Below are 17502 nucleotides of genomic sequence, written 5' to 3'. Positions count from 1 at the left end.
TGATTTGACGTTGATTAGTGTAATCAGGAGACCATGAGGTAAAGGACTGATGGCATAGTGTTCCTGAGATAATGGAAGAGGCATTTACACTTAAAATTAGTACAGCAAAAACACATCTTCAAAGGACAAATCCAAGCTAACCTTTTGTTTCTGCTTTTTTTTTTTTTTTTTTTTTTTTTTTTTAAATTTGTCATCCCCTCCCTCCGCTTGGCTGAAGGGGAAGAGGAATAAGCCAGGAGTGGAAACTGCAGACACTCCAGACTCGGCACGTGGGCGAGGGGAGAAGAAAGCCATCAAGTAAGTGCCTAGTAACTGGTTGGGGTAGAAAGTCTGGTGCTAATAAACTCCATTTGATTCAGCTTCGAGTCTCTTGATGCCCTCTGCACAAACGAGGCAGAGATGAGGCCTGTTGTTGTATTGTAAGGAATACAATCTCTAAACGAGTGTGTTCAGGGGGAGACAATAAATTAAGGTTACTGATTTAATCAGTATAGATTAAATCTGCATTATCTTACCTGTGAAGCTTTTGGCTGGACAGATCCGCTGCTGCACTTATGTGCTGTGAGATAGTTCTCCTTGAGCCACGCCTTGCATTGCTTCGGATGGTGCAGTTTCAATCAAAACCAGCGTCCCGCTTTGTGAAATGCTTGGAGAATGGATGTGTGGAAAAATCCCGTTTTCACGTTTCTTACAGGGCTCAATCTAAGATTAAGGCATTTTTTTTGTCCTCTATAAAAAAAGGGGGCCATAGGTCAGCACCAGAAAATGTCAGATTTATAATACTAAGTACACCATGTTATTCAATGAAATACCTCTATTAACCTGCTGATCACTGCTTTTCTTCTATAGCCTGACATTGCCTCAGCAGTTTTCACAGTGTGTGTTCATGTTTTCTTCACCGACTTTTTTAAGGACTAAAAATGAGCTTTTGTATGCGAATGTACTCTGACTTGGGTCTTTCAGTCTCTTAATTCTTTTGCATTTTCCTTCTCACTGGCTCCAGCAGCATTGGTGTGCTCTGTTGGTCATCTCAGCTTCAAACTTCCTCTCTTTGTGCACTGCCTTTCTCTCCTGCTCTGTCCCTGTGCTACAGCTCTGGCCACTGCCGTGTGACTTGTATGACATCAGTGATTCTGCTCACCTTTTCCCTCCTCTACTTTGACTGCCTGCGGTTTATCTCTTTGCCTTGTGTCTCATACGTTCATGCTTTCTCACTGTTCATGCTGAGGATGGGGCCCAGACTTCTTAATGTTTACTTAAATGTCTCTCATCAGTGGTGCCATGCTTGATAAACAGAAGGTAATCACATGCTGTATGTAGTCATCGGATTATAATTCCTTTCTTGCTGTCTATCTTCTTTTTCTATTTCTCTGTGTCCTTGCTACAGTTCATTGCTGTACTAAAAGCTTTTGTGAATGTCTTTTCCCCCCTCAGGCTGCCCCCTTTTTTATTTTTAAACCTCTATGTTGACTGGTATGCTTCAGGTAGAATAATCGGCATTAATGTGGGCATGTTTTATTTCAAACTCCCATTGGTTGCAGCTTTAAGAACAACCCTCTTCTTCCAACCGGGCCTGGCTTCGTCTCTAAAAGGAGGAGCGCCTGTTGAGAATGGTTTGGTTGGTGCCGCGGCTGTCCATAGTTGTATTGCTCTGACCTGTCTCTCTCTTTGGCCGCAGTGATCTAGACAGAGACTTTTGGAATAACAATGACAGCAGCACAGTGCAGCAGAGGTGGAGCTCCTATCCGCCCAAGGAGTTCGTACTAAACATTTCTCCCTATGCCCCATATGGAGATCCTCGCCTCACGCTCAAGTGAGTCTTGGTCCAAGGCTGGTAAGAGACTTCCCCCTGTGCAGGGCTGTAACGAGGCAGGGGCTGTGCACTGCTCCCTCTTTGCATTGTCATATCCTCTTCCCCCATGGGCAGAAATCTCTGGGCTCAAGGGGTTTCTGCGCCCGACTCTTTGAAAAAACTGATAATTTGAGGAAACTTGAATTTGGAACTTGTTAATAATAAGAACATTTGTCCAACAAAATATCCCCAAAAATTCTGAATTTGCAAAATAGTAAACCTTTATGCAGGGTGTGATGTGCCAAAGGGAGGGGGTGGTAACACCTCCCCCTTTTGCTCTACGAGTCTATTGTTAAAATTCAGATTTTCTAAACTCTGCTTTGTTTTAAAATTGTATTACCATCATTAAAAACACCCAAACTTCATCTGTCATCACAAATAAAACCCTGATTGTATGGATGAATGAGCCCCCAGTAATCCTCTTTGTGATAAATTAGTGACCCCCCCCCCCCCGTCCACCCCGTCCACCCTATTTCTCCTTTCACATAATGTGGCCAAAGTTACGAGCAAATGTGGGTATTGTAATGCCCAATGGCTTCTTAAATCCACCTCATTTCAGAATTTTGATTATATTTCTTTTCTTAAGGACAGCATTTCTCACGAGGAGCTGGGGGTATTTAGCCAAAGGATTTAAAGATAAAAAAAAAGTCCAATTCCATGAATGTCAGAGTGCAGCAATCCACACAAACTGCACATTTATGACTTGTTTTAGTTGTGCAATGACATTTTTATCATCACTAGTAATAACAGCAACAAAATCAACCCCCTCAAATGTTAGCACACTGGAGGGCACAAATGGTTACTAATGATTACTCATAATCTGTTTGGGAAAGACAAGCGGAGGAAATGCCACACACGCACACATTACAGCATCCCGAGACAGTCATTTGACTGTTACTGCAGCGACAAAGCAGAGCGGCCCTGTAATCCTCCCCAGGGTAATTTCTGCTGCTTCTCCTCACATCTTGTCACCTTTAAATGAACACAGAGGCGCGTGTTCAGAAGCCCCCTCACTCCCTACAGCCCTGCTGCTCGACACTAACCGCTCCTGACCTCTAACCTCTCACCTCTCTCCCATGGAGTGTAACCATGGAGACGGACAACCCTCGTAGTTTTCCTCTTTCTAAAAGAGATGTGTGTACTTTAACCCTCCTCCTCTGTAACCTGTGTATCCTAATCTGTGCATCTCTCTCTGTCTTCTCCTTGTGCTGACTGAAATCTGCTGTTATTGTGGAGGGTTGACCGTTACACCTGGTTGCAGTCTGGTGCCAAAGTTCACCTGTAGTTTACGTCCATCCATGGCTTCTCTCTGACCCCCCCCCCCCCCCCCCCATCAATACAATTCCTTCCGTGTGCTGCACTAATACTGAATCGCTTGAATTTCATCTGCTGTCTATTGTTTTGAGAGAAAAACTAACAGTGTTTTTCCTTCATGCAATAAATCTATTTTTTTCACTCACTAGGCACAATAATTCAGTAAAGCGCAAGCAAGGTCATACCTATCTCCCACTTCTGGGTACTGAGAAGCCGTTAAGACATCCTGCTACCAGGCATCTGTCTGATACACTGTCTCATAGCTGGTCATCTCTACCAGAGCTAGCCGATGAGGACTGTGTTAAATTGCCAGGAGAAAGGAGGCAGCAGTGTGCTTAAGGATGCAGTGGATAAATGGATTACTGTCTGAAAACTCTGCCTTTAAGACGGTGGCTGCTGTTCTTGGAATTACAGCTTCAGAGCCAGTGTCTGTGTCATGAGAAGTTCATTCTTTAAGCCCTCAAGGTTGCCTTTTATTGGCTATGATGCTATTTTTTCTTTTTGCAAGCACTGCATGTATAGTTAATTTAAGAAAATATATTGAAACATTTAGCAGCAGCAATGTTTTACCATAACTGAAGTGTGAGCAGGTAAAAACACAGATGTTCAATTAAAAGAAGGATACATTATGAAGAGTTTTCTCATAAGGAGAGTCGGGGGCCTCCTGACTCCAGGCAATATAATGTTGCTAAAGCCAACAGACAGCTGGGAAATCACTTTCTATTTGATATACTCTTGAGATCAGCAGCTTTCAATCTCTGTAATGACACTGGGCCTCATCTATCAAACAGGTTTCCTACTCTGCTCCACGTTTATGGATTTATTGGATTTCGTGTTCAATTCTGTCATTTTCCAATAGTGAATCGGTTATACATCACATGTCGGCAGTGTCAACAGTCATCACACAATCTTGGAAAAGTGGCTACAGTGAACCCGTTTGTCAAAATGACGCAGTCAAAGTCTTGGGAATTAGATTTGCCTGCATTATATTTTCTGTATCTGAGTGCTCCACCATCATTATCTGGCTCTCAATTTTTTTCTCAATCATTTCGACTGACAGTGAAGTTCACTGAGGAGCAGGTTTGAGCTCTCTGACTGCTGCATAATCCCGGTAATACTCTTGATGATTCATGGCCCCATTTATTTATGTCTTCCTACTTTTAATAAAGAGTGAAGACGTTCACCTTGTGCTCGGCTCGATAAATGAGGCTTGTGTCTCCTGTGTTGACCGACTCTCCATCCCAGTCATTCATGCCGCTGCTGTGATTGATGACTTATCCACGTGTAATGTCAGGTCAATTGGTCAGAATTATATGTGAAAGGTGACCTTCAAAGGGACACCATGCAAGTTAAGCTCACCTCTGATCTCATGCCCACACACCAAAACAGCAACGCCTCATCTATTGTATCTCCAGGAACAGGAGTGCCATGCATATTAATGAAATGTAGTCATGTCACCAGAGGGCACCACTGTTCTTTATTTTTGATCATCACCGCTCTCAGTGTAAACATGGCATTTTAAACTGAAGCCCATTTTAAGGGGAAATTTGACTTGAGATTGGCTTTTCATATGAACACAGATTCATTTCTTGAACTTGTGCCTTCTAGAGACATGTAGGTTCAGATTGTTCTCAGATTTCTTCTGGCTGATTGTGTGTAGAATTTCTCAGCTTGCTAAAAAATGATTGACTGTAAGTGATTATCGAATTACAAACTGACATTTAGGAAATAAAATATTACAAATCAGGATCTACAAATATAGAGTGCAATCAGTGTTTTATTGGAACACTAGCACTTTCTTTTCCTTTTCTTTAAATGCATTTCAAAGTTGGAAAATTTCTCATGAGGCACTCAAATGCTCGCCGTCATCCCTTTGCTCTAAGCTGTTACGATGAATGGCCTTCTTTAGCCACACATCTTGAGTCTGAGACGGCTAATTGAATGAGAAAATCAGACTTGAATTAGCAGTGTCCGCACACTGTTGCCGCCAGTGACTGTTGGCAGTTGTAGCATTGGTCCTCCAGGCCCAAACAGTGACTTGTTGCTGGTTTTACACCTTCCACAGGCTCCATGTGAGGTCTCTTCCTCCTTTTAGTCCTACTTCCCAATCTCCCCTGCCCTGTCCCTCTCGTTTTTCTACATTGGATCCCAGACCCTCCTCATTCTCCTGCCTCTCACTTGGCCTGGAAAACTCGGCCTGCCCCTTCACACACTCTGCTGATCTGTCTCACCTCCTTAGCCATACGGTTGCTCAATCTATTTTCCTGTGTGCTTTTGTGTGTGTGTTTTTTTCTCACACTCTTTGGTCTTTTTCTCCTCTGCCTGTCATTATTCTCCTCTTCCTCTACCTTCTGTTCGTGGGGGATTCTCCGCACCCTGTCTCTTTCTCTTAGTGGGGCAGTGTCAGGGGGTCATAAGGGGGCAGCAACTGGGCATGGGGATGCTGGGGGGGGTCCTTATCGCAGTGACAGCGTGAAGAGCATGGTGACAGAGGGAGTGAAAGCCGGGAGGTGGCAGACCATCCAGGGCCACATGCAGTCCGGAGGATTGAGACCCAGCAAGTGAGTTCAGAACCGAGGCGCAAAAAGATCATTTCAGCGCTGTGCAGCAGAATGAACACCTGAGTACCATGAAATGTTTTTTTTTTTTGTTAAGTTTTTGCCCTAACAGCAGCCATGATGAGATGAATGAAGCCATTCGGAATAGAAAAACACGCAGGTCAGGTCATCTTCAGCAGGGAGGAAAGTGTAATTTAGGTGACAAGGTGAGCATGTGGGCACAGATCAAGGTGTGAGCACTGAGGAAATGTGCAGTCTCATCAGGAGAAGATAACAATAGTTACTGTATCACACTGATTCAAACCTTCAGCTGACACAGGCAGCCCAGCTGCTTCATATACCTTCCCGTGTGACTCTGCAAGAGGATATGCTTTATATATACAGGGAACAGCACTGCTTGCAAATATAATTTCAAAAATGCAACCAAGAGATTTTCACACTCTCAAAGAAATTTCGCATCACACGCTGCCATCCCACCTTTTAATGAAGATTCAAGATGACATGTGAACGGCATGCGTGTTACAAACTGCATGTGTTCCACAACCATGACGTACGGCTCTATATTCAGTGTGCTGTAAATGATGTAGTTCATTTTTGATACTTTGTGATATTTGCACCTTCCTTTGGCACTTGCTGCCTGTGACTTCTTCCTCCACAACACATTCATGCCCATCACTACCTCACTCTTCATTCCCTCCTTCTCTCCTCTTCTCATCTTTCTTTTTGCCCCTGTCTATAATTGGATTCTATTTTCAGGCTGCTATAAGTGTCTGTGTCTCTTGTGTTTGTGTCTCGCACCCCATTTTCTGTCTCTCCTCCATTGTCACCCTCTACTCTTATCGCTCCCATCACTCCCTCCATCTTTCTGTCTCCGTGTAAAGCCCCCTTCTGGTTCTCTTTTTTTCTTCTTCTTGATTCCGTTCCACACTCTATTTTAGTTCTACAAAACCGTCCATTGCCCTTTTTATTATTTGTATTTTTGATTGTTATATTATGTGACTATCATTCTTAAAGCCTTTTGCAAAATTGTGTTAGGTGAAGTAATGCAAAGCAGAGTAAACTGCACCTAACTGATGTGAAAAGCTCTCACATGACCTAATTCTGGTAGTCTGGGTTACACAGCGATCTAAGTGAGAGGAGGATATATTTAGTCCAGGGAAGGAAAACATAAAAAAAGATGATGATAGCTACTGTAGAGTCAGAACACAGGAAAGATTTATGCAAAAACATGTAATGTGAGCTTGTAAAATATAGAATCTGCCTCACACTTTCATGTTGTGGGGGAGATTTTAAGAGTGGCCATCAGCCAATTAAGCAGCATTTATGGAGGGGAGGAGTGGAGAGTGACAGGCTGACAGAGGGAGGGAGTCACACTGTAGAACTTGGTTGGCTGTTGGCATGTCTCTGGAGGTGCAGCACGTATTTAAAAGACGAAAATGACTTAGACAGAAAGGAGAGGCAGTCAGACATAACAAAACTGGACTGACGGGTAGAAGAAATGGGGATCTCTCATCAGTCCAAAAAGCCTTCGTCAGAGAGGTCCGGAAGCTGCAAAGCCACCGCCCACACGCCTCGACGTTGTCACGTGGCACCGAATCGCTCCACGCCGATGCGGACGGTGCACATCCGACCGCTGCCACTGCGCAACACACCCTCATGCAAACAGCACGCTCATACGGCGCAATCACGCAAGTTGCACACACATCTGGCGCACAAGACTGGCTCGCAGTCGCTACACTGCTGCGTGCCGCAGCCCCACCAGCAGCTGCACACGACACACAGCGACCATCAGTCAGGCTGCACCTTCTACTGCTATTTCTGCTACTGCTGTTACTGCTGCTGCCTCACATTGCTTTCTTTCTCTCTCCTCCTCCTCCTATCTCCACCTACCAACACTGCTCCCTCTGACTCCTCCATCCTACAACCATCAACTTCCTGTTTGGGCAAACTGTCCTGTGCCCACCCTGACATCAACCTGACTTCTTCTACTGTGTCTCCCTGCTATCCCGTGCCTCCCTGTGTCCTCTCTGATGACTCTTTCTTCTTCATCTCCTCTCCTGACTTCTTCACCTCTGACCAACCCACCTCCTCCCGCCACGGCTCCTCCTCTCCATCTTTTTCCCCTTCCACCCCTGACTCTATTGACCCTCCTCATCGACCTATTCTCTGCCGGCCGTGGCCTTCTTCACGCTCTCTTTCCTCCCTGCTCCTCTGTCCTCCCAGCTTTGGGGATCCAGTCTTATCCTATACTTCTACTCTGGAGCACATCCCCTCTGGGCCGGCCCGGCCACGGACATTGTTGCGCCAGCAGAGCCTTCAGCAGCCTCTCATCCACCCGTCAGGCCCTGGACTCAGCCACCCTCCCACCACATCCCAGAGCTTGGGACAATTACACACAGCACCTGGACAACCTGGGGGAGGCGGGGGTGCTGGGAGAGGAGAGGCAGGTGGCAACAGTGGTGAGGGTGGGGGTGCAGGTACGCGTGGCGGCGCCCAGAGTGTACGGGGCAGCCCCGCAGGAGGAGGGGCCTCTCGCTATAGGGGAGGTGGAGCAGGAGGCCGCTCACGTGCCAATCCTGGCAGCTGGGATTACATGATGGACCAGATCCGGGGTCGAGGCCTGGATGTCAAGTCTTTCCTGTGAGTCTATACAATTTTTTTTTTATTCATATTTTTATGGATTCTCCTTTTTTAAAGTCACATACTGACATCCTTATCTCTGTGTGTAAGATAGACTATGGAGTTTTGTGATGCAATTACTTAATGTTGCTTAATGTATGAGAACTGTCTTTTTAAATTGTATTGTATTTGTATTTAAGTACTTACTAATCTGCTTTTACCTTTATTTGTGTGAAAAACTGTTTGTGCCTTTCCCTTGAGCTGTTTTCCTTCAGTTTGCATCTGATATCCAGGGAAGGATATTACTTCTGTCAGTCAAGCTATGCACTGTGTGCTTGTGCTTATATATGTTATCCATAACACATAGTCCAAATGCAGCAAGATGACGTTTAATCGTGATGCGAGGCAATACATTGCCTTATAGAAATATATAAAACATTTTAATTAAGTTAGAGTTCTGAATGTTAATAAGCTTTTGTGTTTTAGCTGTCAGTCGTGCGGTTGTGTAAAAGATGATCATTATCTTCCCTCATCAAGGCATCATCTCACACACAAATAATAATCATTACAGATTGTGTTTAATTCTACCCATCCTTTCCAACTCGTTCAATGAATGAGTACATAGTGAGCACATTTCTTGTTTATACTGCACAGTGACACTTCACTGATCAGTGAAAGTGAATTTTGAACTTTTTTCTTTTTTAATTGAGCAATATGTTAAAGAACCTGTTTGGCTCACATTCAGGCTATCTGCTGCAATTGTTTTTACAGGACATTGCAAGTGTGGCGCGTTCACAATATTTATAAGAAGATGCCATGAAAAGTGACATTATAATATATCAACACAGTCTCAACCAACTTCATTATGTTATTTTAGAGCCGTTCTTTGAAATAAATGACTGATAAAAATCCTGCTTAAGAGTCTTACCAGTAAGCGTGATCCATATTTTATGAGTATTAGCTACTGAAGTGACACCTCTATTTTTGGTACCACTGTAACTTTCATACTAACAGTAAATCTTCTGCAGTTTGTGCTGCTGGCTTACTGACACGTGTGTGAACGTGCAAACATCACACAGCCTCATGTCACAGTGCATCAGTATAAGAACAAGGGTCAAGCAGCTGTGTGTAGATTTGTGTTAACCCTGAAGCATTGATCTTATGTCACCAGCACCATTACTTCTACGACATATTGTTACCTCATGCCCCGAAGAGGGATAGAGGGAGGGCAGATGAGGGGGACAGAGGGTGTTGAAGGGATGAGCAAGGACACTTCCCAGATACAATGTGTGTCTAACATTCATTGGAATGAGGTTCATTGTAGCTTTACACCGTTGTTTTAAATGTGCACTAAAGCTTGTCTGAGTGCTTGCATATGTCACAGCTGATCTACTGCCACCGGCAAACTGAGCATTAGCGATGTAATGCATGTAACCACCAAGGTCACTGAGAATATTGCCCATAATAGTCATCTGTAGCACTTATCATTGTAAATGTGAAATTGAGGTCATTGTTGTTGTATTTCCTGTTCTGCAGCAGCAACACCTCATTTGATGGATGCCAGAGCGGTCGAGTAATAGACACGACCCATTGTCCATGCTGGTTAATTCTGATCTTGGCCAGATTCCCTATCGGGGTGAATCATTGCTTTATGAATGTGTCGATGTCATTGACACAGATATCCAGCCTTTGGAGCCATTTGATCCCTAAAGAGATCAGTCTTCATCCATTTCAGCTTAAAATCAATAATTTGTCCGTGCGTCATTAATGTCTCCTCCTCCACTCATGTCTGGGTTTTCTTTTAATGCTCTGTGCATTGAGTGAAGTGCTTTAACAGTATTCTTGAGACTAAACGTCAAGACTTAAGAGCTGATTGGAGAAGAGGGAGCCAATAACCATAACACTTACAATGCGAATACAACTTCACGCCTCGTTCTGCTGTATGGACCAGTGATTCACCAGGGAAAAACTGTGGAAACATCTCAATTAGTCTGAGGAAATGAAAAACATGATTTGATTTGGATAAAAAATCACATTGAGTCAGCAGCAACACCAGAGGACCACATGTTGCAAATGAGAGTGTGAAAGCTGGTCAGCGAGAAAGCAGAGGGGCTGAAACATTTAGTCAAAACACACAAATTGTTTGGTAAAGAGCAAATTTGATTGGACAAAGACATGTATAAACAGATATAAATGGCTAACACCGGTGAAAACATGGGTGAAATAGAAACGCACAAATCAATGTAAGTAAAAATGACACAGAAAGATGTAATACTACAGCAATGAATGAACTTATGAGTAAATACATAAATATACAATGTATCAAGTTAAAAGAAAATGTAGAGCACAGCAAGCCAATATTTGCCACACAAATTAACAGAAAAGTAAAAAAGCAATATACTGGAAAAAGCATCAGCGAGTAATGCAAAAAACACACATGAACAGGTTAATATAAATATCGCACTGTAGTATGAACTTTTTTTTTAATTGTTTTTAAGCAGACTTATGAAATAAAAGGAAATGATTTAAAAAAAAAAACTCATACATTGAGCCACTGTAATTTAGAAAAAACAAACACTCATTGAAATTTACATCCAAAAGCCAAAAATGCAAAGCAATAAAAAAATGTATCTAATCATAAAACAATTAACAATGTAATAATCGGTGAAATAATACAAAAAAGTATAACTCAAGAAAATTAAGACAGTGAAAAGGAAGCCAAAATACAAATACCCGGTAATAAATAATAAAAGTGTCTAAAAGTATTTGATATGTGGATTTAATAGCTGGGTAAAGATTATAACATCACAATGAACATCTAAGAAATTACCTCAATATGTCATACAGTCAAAATATGTTCACAGATAACAGATTTACAAGTGATATGGTTCCATAAAAAGTGCTGGGCTGAATAGGACTTTTGATGCGTGACAGGCGGTGTCGGTGGCTCGTATTAATCTGGAAGGGGTTACCTCACATATAGGTTTAGGAGCCACTCGTATAACACGGAGGTTATTAAACCGGCTCTTTGGAGCTGCCAAAACAGCTTTTGACGGTGTGTGAAAAAAAGATGAAATTGTGAATTTTAGGGTGCTATCTTTCCGCCGCTTGGCAGCATTGCATTTTCTTCACGAAGATACTGTAGCACAGTCGAAGGCTTAAGCTATAGAACCGTGGGTGTGGATGACAGGAAGGAGGAAGGCGGCAGTGATGAGGAGGCAGAGAATTAAGTGTAGGAGATAGGGAGGATGGGGGGGGTTTGGGGAAGATGAAATGAGAAAAGTATGACATGGAGAGTGAGAGAGCAGTGACCCAGAAAACGGTGACACACACCGTGCACCTCAAGATACTGTATCACTCAAATAGAAACAATTAGTCCAGATCTTCTTAATGAGGCTTAATTAAATCTCAACTCCACAGAAAAAGGAATAGCATGTTCGTAGAGAAAGGTGATTGTGGAGGTAAAGGGAGACGCAGGTGAAATAGCTTGATGAATTACTGTTTCTTCGTGCGTGCGTTCATGCGTGCGTGGAGTCTTGTAGGTACCTTCAACATGTGTGGGAGCTGATGTGCAGAACTGCTGAATATCACATCCATTAACAATCATTAACTAATCACCCAGAGTTCCTGAGTTATTTGCGTCAGTGTGATGTGAATACATCCTGTACCTGTTGTCAGCACCACTTCATTAAACTCATTACGGCATTATTAATTCGCTCTTTCAGTTTATGATATTTTCCTAATATCCTTCCCTGGACAAAGTGCTTACTGCTGTGCTGTGATACAGTGTCACAGATATTACTTTTAATGACTGTTTTCTCTGTTACTGCCTCCTCTGTTTGTTTGCTCTCGTGTGATCTCTTGTCGTTCCGCCGTCTCTCAGCTTTGTGTCCAAACCGTCACCTAAAATGACCTCTCCTTTTCCTCTCTCTCCCTGCACCACACCTTCTTTGTGTTCAATTTCCCTGTCCTTTGCATCTGTTCTCTATTCTCGCCTCTCTTTCTCTCCTCGTTTCTATCTTTTGTATTGTTTGTATATTTTTTTTTTTTATGGGGAGCCAGTGAAGGGAAGCTGGTGGTCCTGGCTTTGACCATTGGTGTGGCAGAGCAAGATGACTTTGCCAATATCCCTGACCTGCAGCAGGAAACAGCGCAGGCAGCACCACCAGCCAATCAGGAGCCCCCTCCTGAGAAGAGGTACCAGATAATGTATGAGAGTGCTTGTTGTGTTTGCGAGAGCAAATGCGGTGCGAATGAAAAGGAAGCGATATTGAGGGAAACTAAGAGACGAATTCAGAATACGGGCAGAAGAGAGTAGTTTTGTTTGGCAGTGTTTTCAGTGAGTCACTGCACTTAAGTGTATTGTGCCACAGACCTGTACCCGAAATAGCAATGGAGCGTTTCACTCTGTTACAGAGATATAAATGAGCGCTGGCTATGAAACCAACTGTAGGAAATAAATGCCGGCAATGCCGAGATGAGTAAAATGATTAAACAAATTTAGCTTGTTAGCTGAAAAGCAGTAATGAGCTCATAAATCACAGTAGTGAGATGCTCGCTGGTACTTTATCCCTTTTTTCGGCTTTTAATAGACAACAAAATAAAAATAAATCAGTCAATCAAATAAAACTGTGTTTTCTAATGCCAGTGGTCTTTTTCCCCCTAACCGTGATAATTATCTCTCCAATCACAATGACATATTTCCACAACTATTTTCATTCCCATATGTTTGTATTTCACTCTCTCCTCTCAGAGACCTCCCATTGGTAATTGTTGTATATTCTTTGTATTTTCATGCTTTCATTATCCCCGTCCTTTCTGTTCCCGTGTTCTTTTTTCCCCTCCTGCTCATTAGCTCCCTTCAATCACCCTCTGCTGCTCCGAGAGTCTTGTCTCTGTAGCTCCACCGAGGGCCCAGAGAGCCTCCTCATTATTCCACAACATGTTAGTCACTTACATAAACATCCTGCTAAAAATAACCCTTTTCCTTGCCAGCCAACTTACACAGTGGAAGCCAAAATATTTCCCCTCATCTTTAAGGATGTATCAGCCTCGCTCACATTTCCCCATCTCCTGAAATAATTGGGTTTGTGCTCGTTTTTTCGGAATCTGACCAATTTTTCGTGATACAGTTAAAGCCAACAAATGAGTACAGTTGGGCGTGCCATGTGAAACAAACGGCCATTGATGGCCATGGACTGTAGTTGTGATTATATGCACCAGCAAATAATAATAACAGCGGAGAGTGGAATTGAAACCCTGCGTTTCGTCCAGCCGTAGGCAGAAGCGACACACTCAATTTCCTCTGCAGTCCAATTAGGGCTGTTTTAACCCCACTTTGATTCTGTGACAAATGGGAGACAATTTGGAGATACATATTATGACACACACCTTAAAACAAAATGGGAGAGGACGGTGAACAAATTCAGATGTTCTCGTCACACCAATTATTTGTCATTCACAAGTGTTTCATCAATTTGACACATGACTTTCAACTGCGGCTCCTTCTACAACGCAGATATTGAATGTTTTCTTATCCAGACAGCACAGCTGCAAAACGAAGCTGCACACTTGCAATTCCATACATTCGCAGGGTCCCGTGTGCCTACAACATGATAAACAAATGTGCTCACAAGTTGAGAGCAGGCTATTTCTATCTGTAAGTAGTGTGCCTCATTTTAAGTCTCCTGCCCTCAGGCGGTACGCAACCATTTCCGAGAGTCAACACTGCACTGCATGGACTCACAAACAAGCATGAGGAGCACCCGTTCGCCAACACTGTGGCTCTAGTGAACATCAAAACTATGCCCATTGTTCAGGATTAGTTTGAAAACCCGCAGAGCCAACAGAGAATAACAATTTTGGTGTTTATGTTTCATATGGCCTTTGCCAGCTTTTTGTGTTTATTTAGAAATCTTCTGAAACGGCTTTTGAAATCCACTAATATACTTAACAGCGAGCAGGGACCGCAGGTTGCTTGGTCCCGCGTTAGACCCACATCATCCAGCCCTATTAGAAGGGATGGGTATCTTTGTGCTATTTTCTGGATTAACCTGAGGTCCATTTAATTTCTTTTGCTCAAAACAGAGTGAGTGGCAGCTTACAGTCGGTGAACAATGGCGAAGTAGTTGAGATTTGACTGTAATGAAAGCACTGAATGCCTCGACCCTTTACTGAGCAGCTGTCTATCCTTCCCCTGAGATGTAAACTAATTCCACTTGAGCCACTCATTCTTATGTTTCACATGAAATTACAAATTCAAATTCTTAATAAATGATTTAGCCACACTTTGATTGGCTGCTAAATTTAGAAGCACGGGTAAACTTTGGAAGATGACAGTCTATTAGAAAAGCAAGGTATAAGCTTGCTGGGAGTATATCATTCCCCATGGTGTTAGTGCTGACTTCACAGACGTCGAATCGTGATTTAATCAATCATGCTCCTGGAATATTGCTCATTTGAAACTGGGCTCTCAAGCCAGAGACAAAGCCTGGCTCTCCCTTGCATCTCTCTTGCATCCCTCCACCCCTCTGTGTGTATCCATATCGTTGCAGTTTGTATATTCAACCATATTCTGTGCTCATCACTCATCCTCACCTGCATCTCTCGTCTCACGCCTCATGAATTTGTTAAATCAAGCTGACCGTTTCAACAACGTGTCGCTGACAGACTGTTTCAGCTCGACATGAAGCCTGTGAAGTTATTGTTAATAGTTTATGGGACGCTCAAGCGTTAGTGCCATCAATGCAAACATCAAAGTGAATTCTCTCCTCACTTCATGAATATAGCAACAAGCTGATGTCTGTTCACTCGTGTGTGTTGCCCTACATTAATGAAACAGCTAGGGCTTCAGCCTAATGTAGGTACAATTGTATGTATTTGTAATCACAGCTTGCACAGGCTACAGCAACTAGTTATGTATAAAATAAGTTGGACGTCAACTGGTGGTGCAGCACAAGGTTATTTTGGTCCATTTGATTCATTCAGTCATGATCAAATTGATTGATCTGATATTTTTCACTGCATGCACTCCAGCGAGAGGAATATGATATTCTGTGTGTTATAGAAACCTGGCAAAAGTATTTCCTTTTCTTGAAAGAAATAGATCCAAGATCTAATGTCAACAACAAAAAGCATTGCATTAGTGCCAGACATAGTTATGTTACAGTAATCCATTTCTTTATAGCAATTAATTCAAGTTTCCATAAAAATATGTTTACAGTATGAGATACAATTGGCACATCAATGCTCTGGCACAGTTACAGTCTGTACCGATGAATGTTTTGGTTGAAGTTATTTGGGGTATTCTGTAAACAAGTGACTGTTAAACAACTACTGTTAAGGTTTTGCAACCATCTTTATATATATATATATATATATATATATATATATATATATATATATATATATATATATATATATATATATATATATATATATATATTAGCTGCATCACAGGAATTATAATAATGATAATTAAATTCTCAATAAATTCAGATAACAAAATGTGACTTTTGTTATTTAAGCTATTAATAGTTCCCCCCCCCCCATTATCATTTATTCTTAAAAATAAGAAGAAACAAGTCATGCTGGGAAAAGACATGTCTCTCGTTAAACTAGTGTTGAATAAGGCAACATGCCTGTGACATCAATTTTCCATCAGAGATATTTCCTATGTAAACTCCTCCCATTCAACTCTCCAAAGTCCATCCGGAAAAAGGTTTGCTTTGAGTAGAGAAAAGTTGAAATACATATCTTTCTTTTACTTATTTACACAACAAATTATTTTTTTTTTTTTACATTTATTGTATAAATCATCCAATCTGACTGTAAAGAGAAAAAAATCTGAATACCTCTCAATCAGAAGCATCATTAATTTTTGCTCATCCAACTGGATTAATAATTATATATGCCATTTTTATTTGGTCGATCCAGAAAATCACAAACTTGCTAATACATTATAGAGCATAAGCTTGAGTAACTTTGCAAATATTTGCATTTCTCTATATTCCTGTACTATTTTTACCAAAACAATATTGACAATATGGCCTTGTAGACATCACAGGTAGAATTATTTCAGGTGAATTATACTAATTCAACTTCAGTACCAGTGTATTTCTGGGCAAAGCTGGATGTGGAATCATGTGCACATTTCACAAACGACCATCGTCACCGTGCATACCATTACAGGATCAACCTACTTACTGAATGATATGATATTGTTCTTACTTCTTTCTTCTTGTGAACCTACACATCAGCCTGATCACTGCATCCAGTGTTCATGTAAATAGGACAACCAGATCTCTAAATCGGTGAGAATTCCATCAGATTGGCTAAAAAGTGACCAAGTAAATGTAGCCACTGGGTTTTTACCGTTACATCTTAAGTACATTTAGCTGTATAGATTGCATTATTATATTGTAAGAGGTTGATTCATGGACTTATGATGAAGCATTGCGTAGTGTTATTGATACCTTTAATCACACACAAACCTGATTGAATTCTTCCATCATTCCAAGCAACAGCACTCGTGACCTTGTCCCACAATTACCTTAATAATCCTGGTAATAGTAAAATGTATGTAAAGTACTGGAGGCACAATCAACAGAGGCCCTCCATTAACAATTCTTCACTGTGTCAATGCTCCATTGATGCTTAGCTCTGGTTGAGGACAATCCCAAAAAATACCCAGTTTTACCCCATGGCCGTTGGAAGGTGTTACAGTGCGGGATATTCATTATGCTGCTCTGCTGACCTTGCGTGAGCGATGGTTGAATGAAAGCTCTCTGCTTGGCCGTTTGTTTCCAAAATGCTGCAGGAGGAGTCTGACAGTTTGAGCCACACCGAGGTTGATGGGAGGCAGAGAGACTTTGAAACCAAGGTTGCACTTTTTCCATCACAAAAGAGGAAACAGGGGGACTGGGCTTGATTATAAAATTGTGTGTTTGCTTTGATTTGAGCGACGCCACATGCTGAGATGTTTGTGTCCCAGGCATCCATAGGTTGTACGTCTTAGCAGACTTAATTAGGATGTTAGAATGCATCGCTAATGCCTCATTGGTCCTCACTCATACAATTCAGTTGCGATTCAGTGAACATATACTGTAGGTTCTCCTCCAGTGTTGCTATAAAGAGAAGCCACAATCCCCGAGAGCTTTG

At 42.1% G+C, this 17502-nt stretch overlaps 1 protein-coding gene across 1 annotated transcript in view; it reads left to right on the top strand.

Moving 5' to 3' along the window:
• The window catches only part of syt7a (synaptotagmin VIIa), an 86518-nt gene that overhangs the window by 51628 nt on the left and 17388 nt on the right, over nt 1-17502 (top strand). The window contains exons 3-6 of the mRNA XM_080475336.1: nt 218-297; nt 1679-1813; nt 5560-5727; nt 12406-12552. Coding sequence (XP_080331462.1) covers nt 218-297; nt 1679-1813; nt 5560-5727; nt 12406-12552 — 530 coding nt within the window. The remainder of the gene's footprint in view (nt 1-217; nt 298-1678; nt 1814-5559; nt 5728-12405; nt 12553-17502) is intronic.

Source organism: Lipophrys pholis (assembly GCF_963383615.2).
Source record: "Lipophrys pholis genome assembly, chromosome: 11".
In the NCBI taxonomy this organism is placed as follows: domain Eukaryota; kingdom Metazoa; phylum Chordata; class Actinopteri; order Blenniiformes; family Blenniidae; genus Lipophrys; species Lipophrys pholis.
The sequence above is the reverse complement of the archived record's forward strand: the minus strand, read 5'-3'. Positions and strand labels throughout refer to the sequence as shown.